The 19,332-nt window shown below is 51.4% G+C and overlaps 1 protein-coding gene across 1 annotated transcript in view; it reads right to left on the bottom strand.

The window, feature by feature from the left end:
- Nucleotides 1-16,427: 16,427 nt before the first annotated feature.
- The window catches only part of NUP210 (nucleoporin 210), a 104,707-nt gene continuing 101,802 nt past the window's right edge, over nt 16,428-19,332 (bottom strand). The window contains exons 39-40 of the mRNA XM_007985290.3: nt 19,242-19,325; nt 16,428-17,971 (exon numbers count right to left, since the gene is read on the bottom strand). Coding sequence (XP_007983481.3) covers nt 17,871-17,971; nt 19,242-19,325 — 185 coding nt within the window. The 3' untranslated portion in view covers nt 16,428-17,870. The remainder of the gene's footprint in view (nt 17,972-19,241; nt 19,326-19,332) is intronic.

The raw sequence follows: 19,332 nt of genomic DNA, 5'->3' as shown, positions 1-19,332 counted from the left end.
TGAACTCCAGCCTGGGCGACAGAGTGAAACTCCGTCCCCCTACCCCTCAAAAAGGGGAGATTTGTAAGCACTAGAGAGGTGTTAAACACTTATCAGCACCTTACCTGAGACCTTCTACTTTTTTTTTTTTTTTTTTTTTTGAGATGGAGTCTCGCTCTACTTTGTATAATCAGAAAGATGCAAGAGAAATGAAAAAGGAGGGACCTTTCTCTCCATCACTCCGTGTTACTTCATGTGCTTCTGTGCACATCTCCTAATCTCAAGGACTTTGTCTCAGGAGACCTGGGGCCCCAAAGGCTGGCCCTAACCTCCCCACACCATGTCCCTGTCTATCCATCTGTAAAGTGGGGATCATAATCCTTACTGCTGAGGGATGTTGGAAGCCGAGAAACGGAGTAAGGTAACATGGAAATCCCCAGAGCGTGTCCTCCCATGTGGCGTTAGAGGTGTTACCACCATCAAACCCTGAAGGAGGGGGCACCTCTGCAGCTCCCCCAGCGCCCACTGGGAGGGTTGCTCCCTCGGCAGCCATCAGGCTCTGGAGTGAAGTCCTCTATGAGATTGCTCACACCCCGCCACATGGGCAGGGGGCAGATTGGTTTCCCTGGGTGGGACACCCCCTCCTCTGCCTGGCTCCCAGTTGAGGCCTCTGTCTCTGCAGGAAACCTGGGTGTCTTAGTCCATTCCTGCTGCTATTACAAAACACTTCAGACTGGGCAATTTACAAAGAACAGAAATTTATTACTCACAGGCCTGGAGGCTGGGAAGTCTTAAGATGAAGGTGCTGGCAGGTTTGGGTGTCTGGTGAGGCCTGCTCCCTGCTTCCAAGATGATGCATTGTTGCTCTGTCCTCACATGGAAGAGGAGATGAAAGGGCCAGGCAGCTCTCTGTTTTTTGTTGTTAGGTTTTTTTGTTTGTTTGTTTTTGAGACAGGGTCTCTGTTGCTCAGGCTGGAATGTAGTGGCGTACGCACGACTCACTGCGACCTCCACCTCCTGGGCTCCAGTCACACTCCCACCTCAGCTTCCCAAGTAGCTGGGACTACAGGCACACGTCACCATGTCCAGCTAAGTTTTCTATTTTTCTGTAGAGATGGGGTTTCGCCACTTAGCCCAGGCTGGTCTCGAACTCCTGGGCTCAAGCGATCAGCCTGCCTCCAAAAGTGCTGGGATTACAGGTGTGAACCACCGCACCTGCCCCAGGCAGCTCTCTGAAGCCTCTTTTATATAAGGACATTAATCCCATTCATGATAGCAGAGCCTGAGTGTCCCAATCACCTCCCAAAGACCCAGCCTCTTAATACCATCGCCTCAGGCTTTCGGGTCCAACATGTAAATTTTGGAGGGACACATACATTCAAACCAGAGCACTGGGCTTGTCATGCTCCCCATCTGCCCACCCACTCCCTAGCAGGGGCTACACTCCCTGGAGCAGGCACTGAAGGTGCCATTTATAAAGCCAGAGCTAGAAGAGCCCTGTAGGGTCACCTCGTGCAACCTGACCCTTTTACAGATGGGAAGACTGAGGACAAAGGCAAGGCCTCCTCCCTTAGACCCTTGAGCACAGTATCTTAGCCAGGAGCTGATCAGAGGTCCGTGAATATATTTGGGGTTGGGAGTGGGGAAGGGAGGGAAAAAAACCACACTGATATGTCAAAATGAATAAATGTTTAATTAAATGCCCACAGAACATAACATTAGTCAACTAGTCAATTGCATCTCAACTCCACTCTTGTGTAGTTATACATAAATTTTATTTAATGAGGCATGTGGGTGCCTTGTAATATGTTGATGTGATGGGGTATGGAAATGCCAAACTAGAACCTAGCAGAGGTCTTAAAACAGCTCTGCCCACAAAAGAGAAGGGGTTTGCCAAAGAGCCCTCATTCATTCAACAAGCACTAATGAGATGATGAAGCCAGCAGAGCCCACATGAGGGGCCTCTGACCCTGCCCTGGGCAGCTCAGTCCTCCCTTGCCTCTGGCTCTCGTCTCTGGGTATCCTGTCCTGGACATCTCTCTATCCATCTTCCCTAGAGCAGGGTCCCTGTTTGCACATATGGGGAAACTGAGGCCCAGAGAAGACAGGGCAGGCCTGAAGTCACAGCGAGAGTCACTCAGTGGCAGAGCTGGGATCAGCATCCAGACTCCCCTGCCATACCCCTCCTGGAAGCAGGCAGGCCAGCATCCCCAGGGACCCTTCCCCACCCCTCGTGAATACTCCCACGGCTGACCCAGCCCTCCCGCTTCCAGAAGTCTGCAAGGAAACCCATTACAGATTCATGCGGCACCTACTGCATTTCTAATTAAGAGAACACAGTTATTCTAATTTTAACATCCCTCTCTACTACCTCTGTCCCCTCCCCTTCCCCTGCATTTATGTAAGGGATGTTTCTGCCTCCTGAGAGTGTGATGCAGCCCGGATCTCTCGTCTGTTCTTGGGATGAGTCATCTTTTGGAGGGCTCTTTGTAATGCGGGTGACGCTTGTTCTGAGGTCCCTGACAGATACTTCCCCATGAAGCAAAGAACACTAACCCAGGGGCACTGAACCAGGCTGGAGGCTGGAGGGCTCAGCTCCTGTTGACCAAGACCCTTAAAATAAAGTCCAGCCACCTCCCCAGGCCTTCAGGGCCTTGCCTGGCCTTGCCCTGTAACTGACTCGTCTCCCCTAGTCTAGGGTTGCCAGATAAAATACAGGGTGCCTAGTTACACTGGAATTTCAGATAAACAATGAATCTTTTTTTTAGTACAAGTATGTTTCATGCAACTTCAGGACACTTGCACTTAAAAAAAAAATCAGTCATTGTTTATCTGAAATTTCAGTTTAACTGGCAATCTGGCAACCTGCTCCAGCCACACTGGCCCGTTGCTGTCCCATAATCTCGATAACTTTCCCACCACAGGGCTTTTCATTGCTGGTCCTTCAGCCTGGAATCCCCACCCCACCCCAACTCCTTGACACTGAGGTCTCACTTCAGGTGTCACTGCTGCAGAGCAGTCTTCGCTGAGCACCAGACAGAAGTGGGGGCCGCCGCCATCCTCCCTCCTATGGCTTTATCTTTCTTGTGGCACTTGGCACTGCCTCAGAAACAATCTTATTTACTGACTTGTCCGTCTCCCCCACTAGAACAGCAGGTCTTGAGAGAAGCCAAGTCCATTCAGCAGAGGGCAAGGTGCAGAGTCAGTGTCCAACGCATGTATATCCAATCATGTTTAATATTTATTTTTTTTGAGATGGAGTCTCGCTCTTGTCGCCCAGGCTGGAGTGTAATGGCACAACCTCCGCCTCCCAAGTTCAAGTGATTCTCCTGCCTCAGCCTCCCGAGTAGCAGGGATTACAGGTGTGTGCCACCACGGCTGGCTGATTTTTGTATTTTTAGTAGAGACTGGGTTTCTCCATGTTGGTCAGGCTAGTCTCGAACTCCCTACCACAGGTGATCTGCCCGCCTTGGCCTCCCAAAGTGCTGGGATTACAGGCGTGAGCCACCACGCCCATCCTTTCTTTTGTTTTTCTTCCTTTTTTTTTTTTTTTTTTTTTTTTTTGAGAAGGAGTCTCACTCTGTTGCCCAGGCTGGAGTGCAGTGGTGCAATCTTAGCTCACTGTGATTCTCCTGCCTCAGCCTCCTGAGTAGCTGGGACTGTAGGCACGTGCCACCATGCCCGGCTAATTTTTGTATTTTTAGTAGAGATGGGGTTTCACCATGTTGGCCAGGCTGGTCTCCATCTCTTGACCTCGTGATCTGCCTGCCTTGGCCTCCCAAGGTGCTGGGATTACAGGCATGAGCCACCGCCTGGCCACTTTCTTTAATTAACTCCTCATTTAATTCTCAAATCAACCCAGACGATGGAGGCGCTGTTAGTGCCTCCATCTCCCAGGTGTGGAAGCAGAGGCACAGAGAGAGCAGGCGGCTTGCTCATAGTTGTGCAGCTGATAAGAAGTGGAGCCAGGACTGGAATGCAGGCCTTCCGGCTCCAGGCCCTGTAGAGAAAGCCGTGGCCTGGCCCAGCCCCTCACTATACTAACTTCAGTGTTTACTCAGCTGACCTGCAGAAAGCCCGCCCTGGCCACACAGCCTTAGCCCTCTCTGACCTCAGCCTCAACCTTGAAGCCACCACCACCTGTGCCCAGCACAAAGCACGGCTCCTAACCCTGCTTGTCTTTGCAGATAAACAACGGGTGATTTTTTTTTAGTACAAGTACATCCCACACAGCTCCTTCCCTCTTCTGGGAACCCTTCCCTGTTTTCCTTTTACTACTCCTTCAAGATGCCTGAGGAAGCCTCAGGATGCCCCTTCCAGGGAGTCCATCCTGATCATCCCTATCCTCTCCACCGGAGTGAGGCCTTCTCTGAGCTTCCTCAGCACTGGCCCCATTCTGGCCCTGGTCTGAGCCTGCGCTTCACCACACCGAGCTCAGAAGGATAGGGGTGGGCTGAAGGCCTCCCGGAGTCCCAGCACCACAGAGATGAATGCGGGATTGCAAGGTCCATCCTCCCATCAGCAGGAAACCTCAGCTTCTGTCATCTTTCCTGTCCTCAGAATAACTTTGGTCCCTGTCCCAGCCTGTCCCTGATCAACCAGAGTTGACTCCTCTGGTGTGGACTGGAGCACAGACAGAGAATTGGGGTGGCTGGTTCCCTGAGGGGCTTGCAGGAACAAAATCCATGTAGGAATTTTGGCTGAACGCCTCTCAAGAGCCACCCAGAGGAAGCACATGCCACGTCTAGGAAGTTGTCCAAGGGAAATAACCAGACAAGGGCAGAGTTGTCTGCCCCAGGACGTTCATTTCAGCATTGTTGATGACACTGACACATTGGAAGGAAGCTGGGTGCCCCTTAACTGGGGATGGGTGAGGCCACCAATGCCACATCTATGCCTCTGCTGCAGCCTACCTTGCTCTCTGCTGATCAGTCATGATACCCACATGCCCTCAACCTGGAACCTTTGAGTGGTTGTACCTGTGCCTGGAACACTGTCCCCCACCTGCCCGTCCTCACTTGGCTACCACTTACTCCTCAAATGCCATCACTTCCCTGTGAGATCCCTCCCTGACCAGGTCAAATCCCCCAATAACGTGGGTCTTCTTCCAGGACCTTGTCACATCGGCCGTGGTCTGTGTACAGACTGGAGTTTGGCGTATCTTTTCCCTCTAGTTGGACTGTAAACTCTGTTAAGGTAGAAATGGATCTGCTTTATTTCCTGGTGTAAACTCAGAACCTAGGAAAGTGCCTGGAACGTAATAGGTGCTTAATATTTGTTGAATGAATGTCTGATGAATGACTAATGGTTAGAGGCCTATACTTATTGGCAGGGCACACACAGGAGAAGTCCTGGAGGGAAAGAGCAGCCCGCTGAAGTGGAGTCACAATCAGCAAAGGGGCTGCAGGCAATGCCTCTGTTCTTCTTGCTTATCTGTATTTTCTACTTCAATTAACTCCCATTATTCTGTGATTAGAAAAGTACACACCTGGGGGCTTGTTGACACGCAGGTTCTGATCCAGCAGGTCTGGGGCCGGAGAGTCAGCCTTTCTAGTGAGCTCCCCGGGTGCTGCTGCTGTGATCTGAGGACCCAGTGTGAGCCGCTGGGGCTGAAGAGTGTCGCATGGAGAAAAAGAAGAAGGTGGTTAGAGAGCAGGAGAAAAGGGGAAGAGAGGGAAGGGGAAGGGGCAGAAGAGCAATCGTACAGGTGGCGAGGCCTCTGCCCATCTGTCAGCCCCCAGTACAGGTGCCAGGAAAGGGAGAGGAGACCGCCCGGACACTGCCCTGCAGCTTTCCAGGGCACAGTGGGTGAGTGGATGGGAGGAGGCCTGTGTTGTGGAGGGTGGATGGGGAGATGGTCAGCTCAGGGCAGCACTGCTGGGTGGGGTGGCAGGTGTAGTTTGGGGATTAGGAGCCCCACATTTGACCTGTTCTCAGGCATCGGCTAGTGACTTGTTCTCCACGGACCTGGTTCCATGTCCCTCTCTCACAGGTCCCCAATCAGGCAGGGAGAAGTGACAAGTTGGTAGTGTCTTTCAGGCCCCAGTGGCAGTATTTATTGGTTACACTGGGCTGGGCTTTGGGGAGGGGACGGCCCCTGTTCACCGGCGGCTCAGTGGTGGCTCTGAGGCCCCACCTCCCTCCTGCTGAGGGCAGAGCAGCCCCTGGAGTTCAGCACATCTGCTCCCCGAGAGCTCGGCTGATGGAGCAGGCTGTGTCCTGGGCACTGGGTCCTCTCCTTGCCGGAACTCTCAGCAGGCAAGGGATGGGAACCAAGCGGGCAGAGTCTGGCAGGACAGTCAGAACTAGAAGCAGAAGCCTGGACCTGTTCCTACTGCCCCTTGGGGTGGCAGGGGGAGCCGGGTTACAGGACAAACAGGCAGCGGCAAGGCAAGGATGCACATTTTCCCCGAATACAGGCCTGTCCACGGCCCCAGGCTGCAGTGATCCCCTCAGCTGCCACGGAAGGGAGTGCATCCCCCCTCACTCTTACCCTTCTAATAAACTTCCCAGCCCAGCTCCAAACACGCCACACCCCTGCTCAGGCACCATCCATGCCTCCCCACTGCCTGCAGGAGAGGGCAGACTGCTTTCTCGTTCTCTTAAAGAATTTTAGCAAAACTATACCCCCCCAACACTTTAAGTCGACATCTATAACTTCATCCTGGTTAATGTTTATGCTTTCATTAATAGGAACTAGAAAAGATTAAACATTGTGGCTGGGCGTGATAGCTCACACCTGTAATCCCAGCACTTTGGGAGGCAGAGGCAGGCAGGAGTTCAAGACCAGCCTGGTTAACATGGTGAAATCTCGTCTCTACTAAAAATACAAAAATTGCCCGGCATGGTGGCAGGCGCCTGTAATCCAAGCTACTCAGGAGGCTGAGGCAGAGAATTGCTTGAACCTGGGAGGCCGAGGTTGCAGTGAGCCGAGATTGTGCCTTTATACTCTAGCCTCAGGGCAAAAGCAAAACAAAACAAAACAAACAAAAAAAAAAAACGATGAGCGCTGTGATTGGAAAATGTTATGATACAACTTGATGAAATAGCGCTCCGTTATCAAATTAACTCACTTAGAATCTGAAGTTATGTGAACCTTTATTGAGTGCGTTGTATCCATTTTATATTTCCAAATGTGGGATCCCTAACAGAGACCAGTCACATTCAGTCAATATCGCTAGCTTCTGCTCCCCAGCTGTTGTGAATTCAGAGCATCTCAGCCCAGCTGAGCTGCCCCCAGGTGATGCTCCAAGACGAGGAATGACCAGGCATCCCACAGCAGGACCTCTGGCGTCTCCTAGACTGGAGCCCATGAGCTTTGAATGCCCAGGGCAACAGGGCAATATGCCATAACTCCATTGTAAACAGTGGGAAGGAAAACCCAGACTGCTGCCCGGAAATCCTCACCGCTTAAGACTGTCCCTGCAGGAGCCTAGAAGTTTCTCACCTTGCCTCCAACTACCCCTCCTCCTACCCCATGAGATGCCCCTTGTTCCAGCCCCATTCTGACTTCACCCCCTCCCAGAGCCTCCTCCACCCCATCAACTGAGCACTGTCTCTTCTCCAAGGCTCCAGCACCTTCCATCCTGTGAAGGTCCTTTGAACCTGGGCTGTCTCCCTCGCTGCCCCACACAGAGAAGCCCGCCTGACTCAGAGCTCTGCCCCTTCCCAGCCCGCCCCCAGGACGCTGCCAGCACATAATGTGAGCTAATGAATGGCAGTAGAATAAATACATGGGCAGGCAGGGCATCAGGAGCAGATGCCAATGTCCCTAGGAGGCGATAATGGCAACTCAACTCTGGGCTTGGAGACAAAATTATCCACCTGGCAGCCAACAGGAATTGGCCTCCAGCTCAGCTGCCTAAGAAACAGCCCTTAATAATTTTCCTTTAATTTAGACCCTGAGCCTCAATTCTCCTCCCCCATTCTGGCTAGAACTGCCATTTTAGTCGTTCCTTAAAACTTAACAAAGAGATGGCCAGGTGTGGTGGCTCACACCTGTAATCCCACCACTTTGGGAGGCTGAGGCGGGCGGATCACGAGGTCAGGAGATCAAGACCATCCTGGCTAACACGGTGAAACCTCATTTCTACTAAAAATACAAAAAATTAGCTGGGCATGGTGGCGAGCACCTGCAGTCCCAGCTACTCGGGAGGCTAAGGCAGGAGAATGGCGTGAACCTGGGAGACAGAGCTTGCAGTGAGCCGAGATCATACCACTGCACTCCAGCCTGGGCGACAGAGCGACGCTCTGTCTCAAAACAAAATTACATTGTCGCATTTAACTGCCCTTCCCTCAACACTCACACACAATCTGCTTGCCCACTGCACCCAGGGACACTGTGGGAAGTGGACACAGGTGGTCGGAACTGCAACTGTCACCTGCTCCTTTGCCCTTTTAAGATGCTTCAGCTCCAAACCCATGATATTGAGGGGAAAAACAGAAACCTAACATGCACAGCCTCCTCTAGCCACTCCCTTTTCTCTTCCTCTGTGTTCGTCCTGGGCAAGTTGGCAGGGAAAACCTGAGACTATCTTTGAATATGGGTGAGCAAAAGCCAGTCCTTCCCCATCTCTGCAATGATGGTTTGGAGTAGACTGGAACAACAGTGGCCTCCTCTGCTCTGCCTGCACACACTGACTGGTGGTGACCACCTGGATGCTGGGTTGTAAGGAGCGCTGAGGGAGTCCTGCTTCTGCAGGAAAGAGTGATGGGAGTGACTAGCAATATCTGCCAGGGCCAGAGGAAGCGGTGTGGAGACACACGTGCCTGGCTTTTACAAAGTAGGAAGAAATTCAGACATTGAAAACTAGTGGCCAGCTGGGGCTTGGTGGCTCATGCCTGTCATCCCAGCAGTTTGGGAGGCTGAGGCGGGAGGATCACTTGAGCCTGTGAGGTCGAGGTTGTAGTGGGCTGAGATTGTGCCACTGCGCTGGGTGACAGAGCGACACTTTGTCTCAACAACACCACACACAACACAGCAGCAGCAAAACACACACAAAAAACTGGTGACCCAAGGACAGGTGTTTTTGCTCACTGTAGGTTGTTTTTTATAGTTTTTAAAACTTGAATTTTATTGCCATTATTTATCTATAAGGTTTTATCCCAAGAAAGCTGGATTAGGGGAGTTTGGAAAACCAGAAGAATTGGCCCCAGTGGGGCTTTGTTCCCATCTGGCCACAGCAACTGGAACCAAGTGGGCAAGGTCATGCAGTCCAGGTCACCAGCATCTACCTCTGACCCCTGGCTCGGGTGTGTCTACCTGGCCCGGCAGCATCCACGTTTGTGACTCCTGGACTTGATGATTGATTTGTTTCTGTTGGTCCAGTGAGTGGCAGAGGGGACTGCTAAGAAACAACTCCTGGAGAAGGTGTGTCATGGTCCCCAAGAGACTGGGGATGGCTGCCCTGGACCACCCAGGGAGACGAAGAAAGAAAAGTTCACATTTACTGAGCATCAAATGTTTGCTCACCACTGTTGTGGGTTGTGGGGGGAGGGGTGGTTCAACACAGGAATTCATTATGCCCACGTGGCAATGCTGTGAAGGAGGTCATATAATTACCATTTTGCAAACAGGGAAACAGGCTCAAACACGAAGTTTCCAAGGTCATCCAGCAGGTGAGTGGCAGAGGCAGGATTTGCTTTGCACCTGGGTCCTGTCCACCAGGCTCGCTGGACACTGCTCTTGCCCCCTGACTCTCCCTTGTCCACCGAGAAGGACCCTGACAAGGAAGCTACTATGCTTGAAAGCAAGGAAGCAAGGGGTCTTTCAGATTCCACTTTCCTGGTTCTTGTCAGTGGTCTTTATGGGCTTTCAGTGAAGCCTCTCCAAATGAAAGCGGTTGCCTGATGAGCTATGAAATCTTCCACAGAGGTTCATTTGCTAATTACATACAACAGAAAACTTAACAGAGTAATAGACAATCACCCAGTCCGTGGCCTCAGGTTTTGCTTCTTTTTTCTCACTCTTTAACTGAGATTGCTTGCCTTATGTGATGTTAAAACTGTGGATCTAAACCGGCCCCTGAGAAAACATGGCAATTTGTTGAATGAACTGCCTGAGATGCTGTGGCCAACATGGATGGGTGCAACTCTCAATGTCAGAAGAAGCTGGGACATGGTGTCTCACTCAGGTGTGACCCTGGGCCTGTCCCTTCCCATCTCTGGGCCTCAGTTTTCCCATCTGTACAATAAAGGAGTTGAACCAATCAGAAGGTTATAACATTTAATTTTGGGAGCTGACATGGTTTCGCTCCATGTCCCCACCCAGTCGCATCTAGAATTGTAATTCTCATGTGTTGAGGGAGGGACCTGGTGGGAGGTGATTGGATCCTGGGGGCAGTTTCCCCACACTGTTCTTGTGACAGTGAGGGAGTTCTCATATCTGGTTGTTTGATAAGTGTCTGGCAATTTCCCCTGCTCTCTCCTGCCACCTAGTGAAGAAGGTACCTGCTTCTCCTTTGCCTTCCACCATGATTGTAAGTTTCCTCAGGTCTCCCCAGCCATGTGGAACTGTGAGTCAATTAAACCTCTTTCCTTTAGAAGTTACCCAGTCTAGGGTAACATCTTTATAGCAGTGTGAGAGTGGACTAACACAGGAACTGATTGCCCCGAAGAAGATATCAATATATAAAACATCATGGAGTATCCTAAAGCAAGAGCTGCCACAAATCAGTAAGAACCAATCAGAAAAAAGCCAGCTGGACAGGCGTGATAGATTTGCATTAATGACCTCGATTCTTCACTCCCCCTTCATGCCATTTGCCTGGTGGCTTTGCAGCTCCTCCCATCAAAGATGGAGTCTATGTCCCCATCCCTTGGTGCTACTTCAGACACTTGTTTTGTCCAGTAGAATGAAGTGCAAATGACAGCAGGCCAGTCCCAGCCTAGAGCTCAAGAGGCCTCTGTGTTTCCACTTGCTCCCTTGTACCTGGGTTGTCACCATGAGGACATGTCTCTAGCTGGAGGAGGATGAGAGACACACAGAGCAGAGGCACTCCCAGCAGAGCCCAGACTCATGAGAAATAATTAAGTTATCTGATTTAAGTCACTAAAATTTGGGGTGGTGTGTTACACAGCAATAGCTAACTCATACACCTAATACAAAATCAGGCATATGACTAGGTATTTTATAGCATCTCTCTTTGGAGTGACAGAGAAATAACTAAAAAAAGTAAACAGTTGAGTGGAGAACAGACAATTCATAGAGGCCAATAAACAAACAAAAAAGCTCGGCCTCACTAGTAATCAAGGAATTTGAATTAAACTCATAAAATGCCATTTTAACCTACCAAATCAGCAAAAGTAAGCATACACATATGGCAGTATTACGTGTTGGGAAGTAAGGGGAAACAGAAATTGATATCTAGCTGGTGGGTGTGCAAATTGGTACAATGCTTTGGAAATTAATTTGGCAGCATCAAGCAAAATGGATAATGGGCACCCTGTTTCACCCAGTAATTCCACTCCCTCCTATCCACCCTAGAGAGACTCTGGCCCCTGTACTCATGGAGTCTTGGACAGGCATGTTCACTGCAGCACTGTTGATCATAGTAAAAACCTGAAACAACCTTTCTGTCCAACAACGGGGAAAAGAGGAATTAAACTGAGGTGCAGCTTTATGATGGGAAAGTAGACAACACCTAAGAGAAAAAAGCATTCCACTGAATGTTACAAAGTAAGAGAACAGTTACATGAACATTTAAAAAGGACACATAAAACAATATTTTATTTATTGATGCTTTAAAAAAATTATTTATTTATTTATTTATTTATTTGTTTGTTTGTTTATTTTGAGAGGGAGTCTTGCTCTGTCACCCAGGCTGGAGTGCAATGGCAAAACCTCGGCTCACTGCAACCTCCACCTCCTGGGTTTAAGTGATTCTCCTGCCTCAGCCTCCCCAGTAGCTGGGACTACAGGTGTGTGCCACCACGCCCGGCTAATTTTTGTATTTTTAGTAGAGACCGGGTTTTGCCATGTTGGCCAGGCTGGTCTTGAACTCCTGACCTCAGGTGATCCACCTGCCTTGGCCTCCCAAAGCGCTGGGATTACACATGTGAGCCACTGCATCCGACCTTACTGATGCTTTTTAATAATAAGAGTTGCTTTGGAAAGATTGGCTCCAAACTTACAAAAGTAGTAGCCTATGAAGAGAAAAATGAGAGCCGGGCACAGTGGCTCACGCCTGTAATCCCTGCACTTTGGGATTCCGAGGCAGGTGGATCACTTGAGGTTGGGAGTTCAAGACCAGCCTGACCAACATGGAGAAACCCCGTCTCTACTAAAAAAAAATACAAAATTAGCCGGGCGTGGTGATGGGCACCTGTAATCCCAGTTACTTGGGAGGCGGAGGCAGGAGAAGTGCTTGAACCCGGGATGCGGACGTTGCAGTGAGCTGAGATCGCGCCATTGCACTCCAGTCTGGGCAACAAGAGCAAAACTCCATCTCAAGGGAAAAAAAAGATGAAGGGCTAGAAGGTAGAGGTTACATGAGAGAAGTTATAACAGTAGGGTTTTTTGTTTTTGGTTTTTTCTTTGGTCTATTTTTTGAAAAACAAAACAAAACACATCGTGGAAGCCTATAAGATCATGCTAACAAAAGCCTACATTGAGTAGTAGGCATGGGGGTTTGTTATATTATTTGTTGTACTTTTCTGTTAAAAGTTTTTTTCTTTTTTTCTCTTTTTTAGATGGAGTCTCACTGGACTCACTGCAACCTCCACCTCCCGGGTTCAAGCGATTCTCCTGTCTCAGCTTCCCAAGTAGCTGGGATTACAGGCGCATGCCAGCATGCCCAGCTAATTTTTGTGTTTAGTAGAGACAGGGTCTCACCATGTTGACCAAGCTGGTCTCAAACTCCTGACCTCAAATGACCTGCCCACCTCAGCCTCCCAAAGTGTTGGGATTACAGGAATGAGCCACTGTGCCCGGCCAAAACTTTTTTCTTTTTTTTGAGATGCAGTCTCGCTCTGTTGCCCAGGCTGGAGTGCAGTGACGCAATCTCAGCTTACTGCAAGCTCTGCCTCCCCAGTTCACGCCATTCTCCTGCCTCAGCCTCCTGAGTAGCTGGGACTACAGGCGCCCGCCACCATGCCTGGCTAATTTTTAGTATTTTTAGTAGAGACAGGGTTTCACCATGTTAGCCAGCATGGTCTCGATCTCCTGACCTCGTGATCCACCTGCCTCGGCCTCCCAGAGTGCTGGGATTACAGGCGTGAGCCACAGTGCCAGGCCAAATTATTTTTTTTATAAAAAATTTTTATTTATTTATTTATTTTTTGAGATGGAGTCTCGCTCTGTTGCCCAGGCTGGAGTGCAGTGGCGCCATCTTGGCTCACTGCAACCTCCGCCTCCCAGGTTTACACCATTCTCCTGCCTCAGTCTCCCAAGTAACTGGGATTACAGGTGCCCGCCACCATGCCTGGCTAAGTTTTTGTACTTTTAGTAGAGACGGGGTTTCACCGTGTTAGCCAGGATGGTCTTGATCTCCTGACCTCGTGATCCACTGCCTCAACCTCCCAAAGTGCTGGGATTACAGATGTGAGCCACCATGCCTGGCCTTTTAATTTTTTATGAAAAACATTTTTCCTTGTAAAAAATATTTTTCTATGTTAAATTTTTTCTTATGTTAAATAATTTTTTTTTTTTTTTTTTTTTTTGAGATGGAGTCTTGCTGTGGTGTAATCTCTGCTCACTGCAACCTCCACCTCCCAGGTTCAAGTGATTCTCCTGCCTCAGCCTCCTGAGTAGCTGGGATTACAGGCACGTGCCACCATGCCTGACTGATTTTTTTATTTTTAGTAGAGACCGGGTTTCACCATGTTGGCCAGGCTAGTCTCGAACTCCTGACCTCAAGTGATCTGCCTGCCTCATCCTCTTAAAGTGCTGGGATTATAGGCGTGAGCCACCATGCCCAGCAAAATGTCTTCCTTATGATTATAAAATAATTCATGAGACAGTCCACGGCTGAGCTGTTCTGAGGGAAGTGGGTGAAAGGCTCCCACAGTGGATGCCCCTACCCAGGAGGGTAGAAGAAAGTACACATTGGGGGAGCAAACTCTGGTGCCAGTCAACCCACTTGCCAGCGTGTGACCAGGTGAGTGGCTTCACCTTGTGGGCCTCAGTTTCCCCATCTGTAGGTGGCTGGGCCTGCCTCCTAGGGCTGTGGCGGGGATGAAGTGAGCTGGTGACTGGAAATGCTCAGCATGTGCTAGCAGGTGGCGTGCAGGAAACGGCGGCGGCTCTGAGCATTTGCCCTGCCTCCTGGCTTCTTCCAACCATCTAGGCAGATCTACACAGGCTGCTGGGAGCCATGCTGGTGGCCAGAGGTGGTTCTGTCAAGTTGGCTTTGTTTGGCTCTAGCCCAGGTGGCTTGGAGGTGGCTGAGAGGAGTGGTTTGGAAGAGACTGAGTCAGCCCTCTCTTGTTTTCTATCCTGCGGTACCTCCCTTCAGCCGATTCTCCCGGGCTGTGCCTGGTGGGCACTCTCAGCCTGTTGTGAGTTTCAGCTTCCACCTGTTCCCTGGCCCCTGCTCCTCCCCACACTGACCTGAGGTTCAGGATGTTCCAGAAACTAGAACCCAGAGTTGGGGAAACCCAGAATCACATTCCTTCGTGGGGATTCACTCACGCATTCATTCCAAAAACCATCCTGAGAACATCCCTCCCACTGTGGCCCCGCCACAAGGGCTGTAATGGAGAGTAAGGCTGAGCAGGATGGTTTCATGTGGGCACAGGACCCACAATGATGGAGCGATGTGTCCTGTGGAGCCACATTCCCATCCATCCCCACAGCAGCCTCTAGTGTGTGGCTGACCACACCCTGGCCCAGAGATGGGAGCGCAGGAGGGGCAGGTCCAGCATCGCACAACCTTGCTGTGCCCCATCCTCAGAGGTTCCTGACTGGGTGCCTGGCTAGGCCTGCGGCCAGGGACACCCAGGAAACCCTGTCCCAGCAGGATGGGCTGAGAGGGCCCACCAGACAGCCCAGAGGGAATCCGCAAAGGGAGGGAATGTGAGACAGAAAACATCGGCCTTCACTGCGTTCAGCCAGAAGGGAACCATAGCATGTTTCTTATCTGTCACGGGTTGCTGCAACGTTGCTGCCTACCACGCTGTCCCCAAGAACCATCACTCTTCTCATAGCCATGGGCTGCAGGCCAGGTGATCCAGGGCAGGTCCCTTGCAGGTGTCCTTCCTCCTGCTTGGACCTGCAGCTACCTGGGCTTCCTGCTTACTACATCAATGGCAGGGGCACAAGAAGGGTAAGGGATGCCCAGCACTGACCCATGGTCCCTCTCACCCATGCCAACCAAAGCAAGTCACATGATCACACCTAGCCTCAATGGGCAGAAGGAACTGCAAAGGCATGTGGGAGAGGGCGTGCACAGAGGGAGGCTGAGTATCTGAGGACAGTGATGCCATCTAGCACCTGCTTCCTGCTGGGAGCCGCTCTGGGTAGATGGTGAGTAGGACACATGTCAAGAGCGCCCCTTTGCAGGTGAGGAAACTACTGTGGCCCAGAGAGATAAACAATTTCTCTCCAGCCCCAGAGCAAGGTGGGCCTAGACTCTTGGTCACCTGATTGCTAAGCTCTCACCAGCCTAGACCTCTGCTACCCACCCTGGATGCCCCAGGTTCAGTGCTCCCTGCTAGCGAGTGTCTGCAGACCTTGTGATGTAATATTCCCAGGATGCAGCCGGGCGCGGTGGCTCACGCCTGTAATCCCAACACTTTGGGAGGCCGAGGAGCACGGATCATGAGGTCAGGATATCGAGACCATCCTGGCTAACATGGTGAAACCCCGTCTCTACTAAAAACACAAAAAATTAGCCAGGCATGGTGGTGGGCGCCTGTAGTCCCAACTACTCGGGAGGCTGAGGCAGGAGAATGGCGTGAACCCAGGAGGCGGAGCTTGCAGTGAGCTGAGATTGCGCCACTGCACTCCAGCCTGGGCAACAGAGGAGACTCTGTCTCAAAACAACAACAACAACAAAATATTTCCAGGATGCATGGATGCACGTGTGAGCATGCACAAAGACATACAGAAAAACAGAGACCAAGAGTTCACTTTTGGCCAGATTTAAGAATTCTAGAGAAAAAACTATATTATATACTATATTTTTAGTGCTAAATGGTGCTAAAAGCCTTTCCTGGCAACCATTAGAGATAAAGAGTCGCTTCGTTAGCTTGGGAGCAGAAAGCTGAACTGTGTGGCATCACATGGTTTTGTCAACATGCCTTCTTGGGCACACTCACTTGCTGGCAAGATCTGGCTATGTCCAGATGCACTTGGATTTACCAACCTGAGCGTGCTTGAAAATGATGCTCGCCCCTTGGGGAGAATAAAGCTCAGACCTCCAGCTCTGCCAGGCCCTAGAGTATCATAGATGGGTAAAGGGAAGAAACCATTACCATCAGAGAGAAGTCTCATCAATGATTGCACCCTCTTAAAAAATCACATAGAGCTTTATTAAATAAACCAAGTAGAAAGGCTCCTGTTTACATCCAGGTTGTCAGTTTGAGCTCAAGTAATATGCAAGGCACAATTCTTCCTTTCTCCAGCTTTAGAAAAATCAACCACATGGCCCAGTGCTGAAGGACTGAAGGGGGCTTGTACGGAATCCCCAGTCATCCTGGACTCTCCACACAGCGTCCATGCATGGATGGCCATGGGCATGAGTCTCTGGATCTCCCTGAGGGTAGCCTAGCCTCAGCCTGGAGCACAGGCGCCTGTGATCTGAGAATCTCAGATCTAGAACCAGGAGCTGGGAAGAGAGGACTTTTCCAAGGGTCTCCTCCCCCAGCCCCTGGGGTGTCCCTTCTGGATGGGCAGGCCCTGGGCTGGTGGCTGCCCTCCATCACTGGCCCGGGCCAGGCTCTAGGGCCTGCTGGGAAGCTGCCTGGGGCCCTGTGCCTGACGAGCTGCCATAAAAGTGGCCGCCTCTTACACTGGCAGGCGGTGGCTCAGATCTGCTGAGGTTCTGAAGTGGCACAGGAACAGGAGGAGGAAATGACACTGGGTCTTTGTGCTGAGGCAGGACACAGCAGCTTTCCGAAACACACAGAAAATATGACTCCTGCTGCCATCTCAAGGAATTTTCCTAAGGACAGTCCTGGTGTCCTGATGGAGTGAGAGGGATCACACTTGGGATGTCCCAGCGGGGCCTAAGCCAAGTCCACCAGATGTCTCAACAGCTTATGAAACAAAAACAGAGGACTGAAGTCTGTTCACAGTGGCCCGTGGTCGGGCAGCAGCCCTGGGTGAGCTCCCGTGTTCTCCAGCCTCTTGCTCACCCAGGGGTTGGCTATCCCGGCCTCCAGGTGCTGGTTCCTGAGGCTTCCGTTGCGGCAGTGGGGCAGACACAGGGACGATCACGTCCCACTGCTCCCCAACATTCCTAGCAGCAACCAGACTAGGGGAAAAGTAAGTTTGCACAGGGGGAAAAACCCCACCAAAAACACCCCTAAAGTAACTGGACAATCCTTTCCCTGAGACCACTACAGTAACGTCACCTACAGACAACTTCTAAAGAGTACTTTTAACTGCTCAAAGTCTTGAGAAGGGAGAGATTTCAGCAAGGCTATGAAAATAAAAATGCAACAGCACATTGTCCAGAAACCCTAGACAACCATGCAAAAAGGAATGAGCCAAAAAGTCTTAGCTTTGTAAGACCTGACGGGAAAAAAACACACATTTAAAACTCCTATATAAAAGAATGAGCTAATGGGCAGAGCCGAAACTACAGCTCTGTGTGAACAGAGACGGCAGTGAAGCTGGCCGGGGCACTCGTCTGGAGGGGCTTGTTCCAGTGTGAATGCAGCAGGGATCTCCCATCTTGGGGGCGCACGAGGCTCGGCTGAGATCCATCCTCTGGGAACCTTCACACGGCCTAGTGGGAGGCATAGGCTGGGCTCCACAGCCCTGAGGGAGGGCTCGCTTTGCGAGCAGGAGGCAGTGCATTGGGAGATGTGGGTGATGAGGCAGCGAAATCTAGGATGGGAAGAGAGACGATGTGAGCAGCAGAGCCAGGGAGAGCGGCGCGCTCCTCAGTTACAACCAGCATTCAGCAGGCGCCTGCCTCACCCAGGACACTCTCATAGTGATGCCCCGAGGCCTCCCTGGCCAGCAGAGGGAAGTCCACCGGCACCTGCTGAGCTGGCCTCATCCACACAGAGAGGCCTGGGATGCCACCCTAACACCCAGGAGTGCAGAGCCTGTCCGGGGAGAACAAGTCTCAGGTTTCAGGACCGCAGCAGCATCTGTCCAGGGGGCATGTGGCAGGGCGGGCCTGTGCATCTGAATGCAACACAGCCTTGGGCAAGAGCACCACAGGAACAAAGACCTCGAGGGGAGCAGTGATTCTGCAGTGCTCCGGAGACCTTGCAGAGACCCAGGTGTGGCTCCCAAAACCCAGGGAGGAGCATGCTGAGAGAGGCAACTAGAAAGGGCAGGTGCCTGCTGCCAGAGCAGCTGCAGAAAGCAGCAGAGCTGTGAGAAGGCTGAGCACCCATGTCCTCCCCTGGGCACTGCTTCGCAGGTGGAGAAGCTGTCAGGCAGAAGGCCAGGGCGTGTGGGCTCTCCTTACTCAGGAAAGTGCTTCTACCCACACAACTGGGTCTTCTTTCAAACAAATTCAGGGACCCCCCTGAAGCTGGTCCATGGGCCCCCATGTCAGCAGACACGAGCTCAAGGACTCTGTGTAGGCAAGAGAACCCTCAAATGGGAATCAGAAGACATTAAAGGGCCTTCGCGTATAGCACTACAGGCTGGGCACTGCATTGTTTGAGAGAGAAATTGCATTCACACAGTGAGGTGCTCCCTGGAGCTGTGCAGGGTCACCAGAAACAGTTGGACCATTGAAAGAAATGAATTTGCCCCTTCTTCTGGGAAATTTCTCTTCCGAACTACCCAGAATCCCCATCTGTGAGTCAGCTCGTCCAACCCCAGCTTAGAGCCTTCTGAGGCAGCCCCAGCAGGTGAGAATCTGGTCCTAGCATGCACCCCTGCCTATACAGAGCTCCTTGCTGCCCACACCTCCACCCAGCATGGCTCTGCCTGGGGAAAGCTCTTGCTGAACCAGGACTGGCAGCCCCTCTGCCCTGACCTTGCTGGCTCCCACATCTGTCCTCTGGGCCTCAGGCTCCTTTGGCCCAGGCAAGGACCTGTTGAGACTCAGGGTTCAGGAGCCTCGACCCCTCCCTCAGGGCTCTTTTCTTTCTCAGCAGCTCTGCCTGGTTCTGCCTGCAGGGGGGTTACTCACAGTGGGGGCTGTGCCCAGGGCTGGCTCGAGGCGTGAGGGCTGTAGGCACGGCAAGATCCCGGGGCGTGCAGACAGTGTGGTAGGCTGCAAG

The sequence above is a fragment of the Chlorocebus sabaeus genome, chromosome 22, assembly GCF_047675955.1.
Source record: "Chlorocebus sabaeus isolate Y175 chromosome 22, mChlSab1.0.hap1, whole genome shotgun sequence".
Classification (NCBI taxonomy): Eukaryota; Metazoa; Chordata; class Mammalia; order Primates; family Cercopithecidae; genus Chlorocebus; species Chlorocebus sabaeus.
This window is presented reverse-complemented; position numbering and strand designations above follow the sequence as displayed.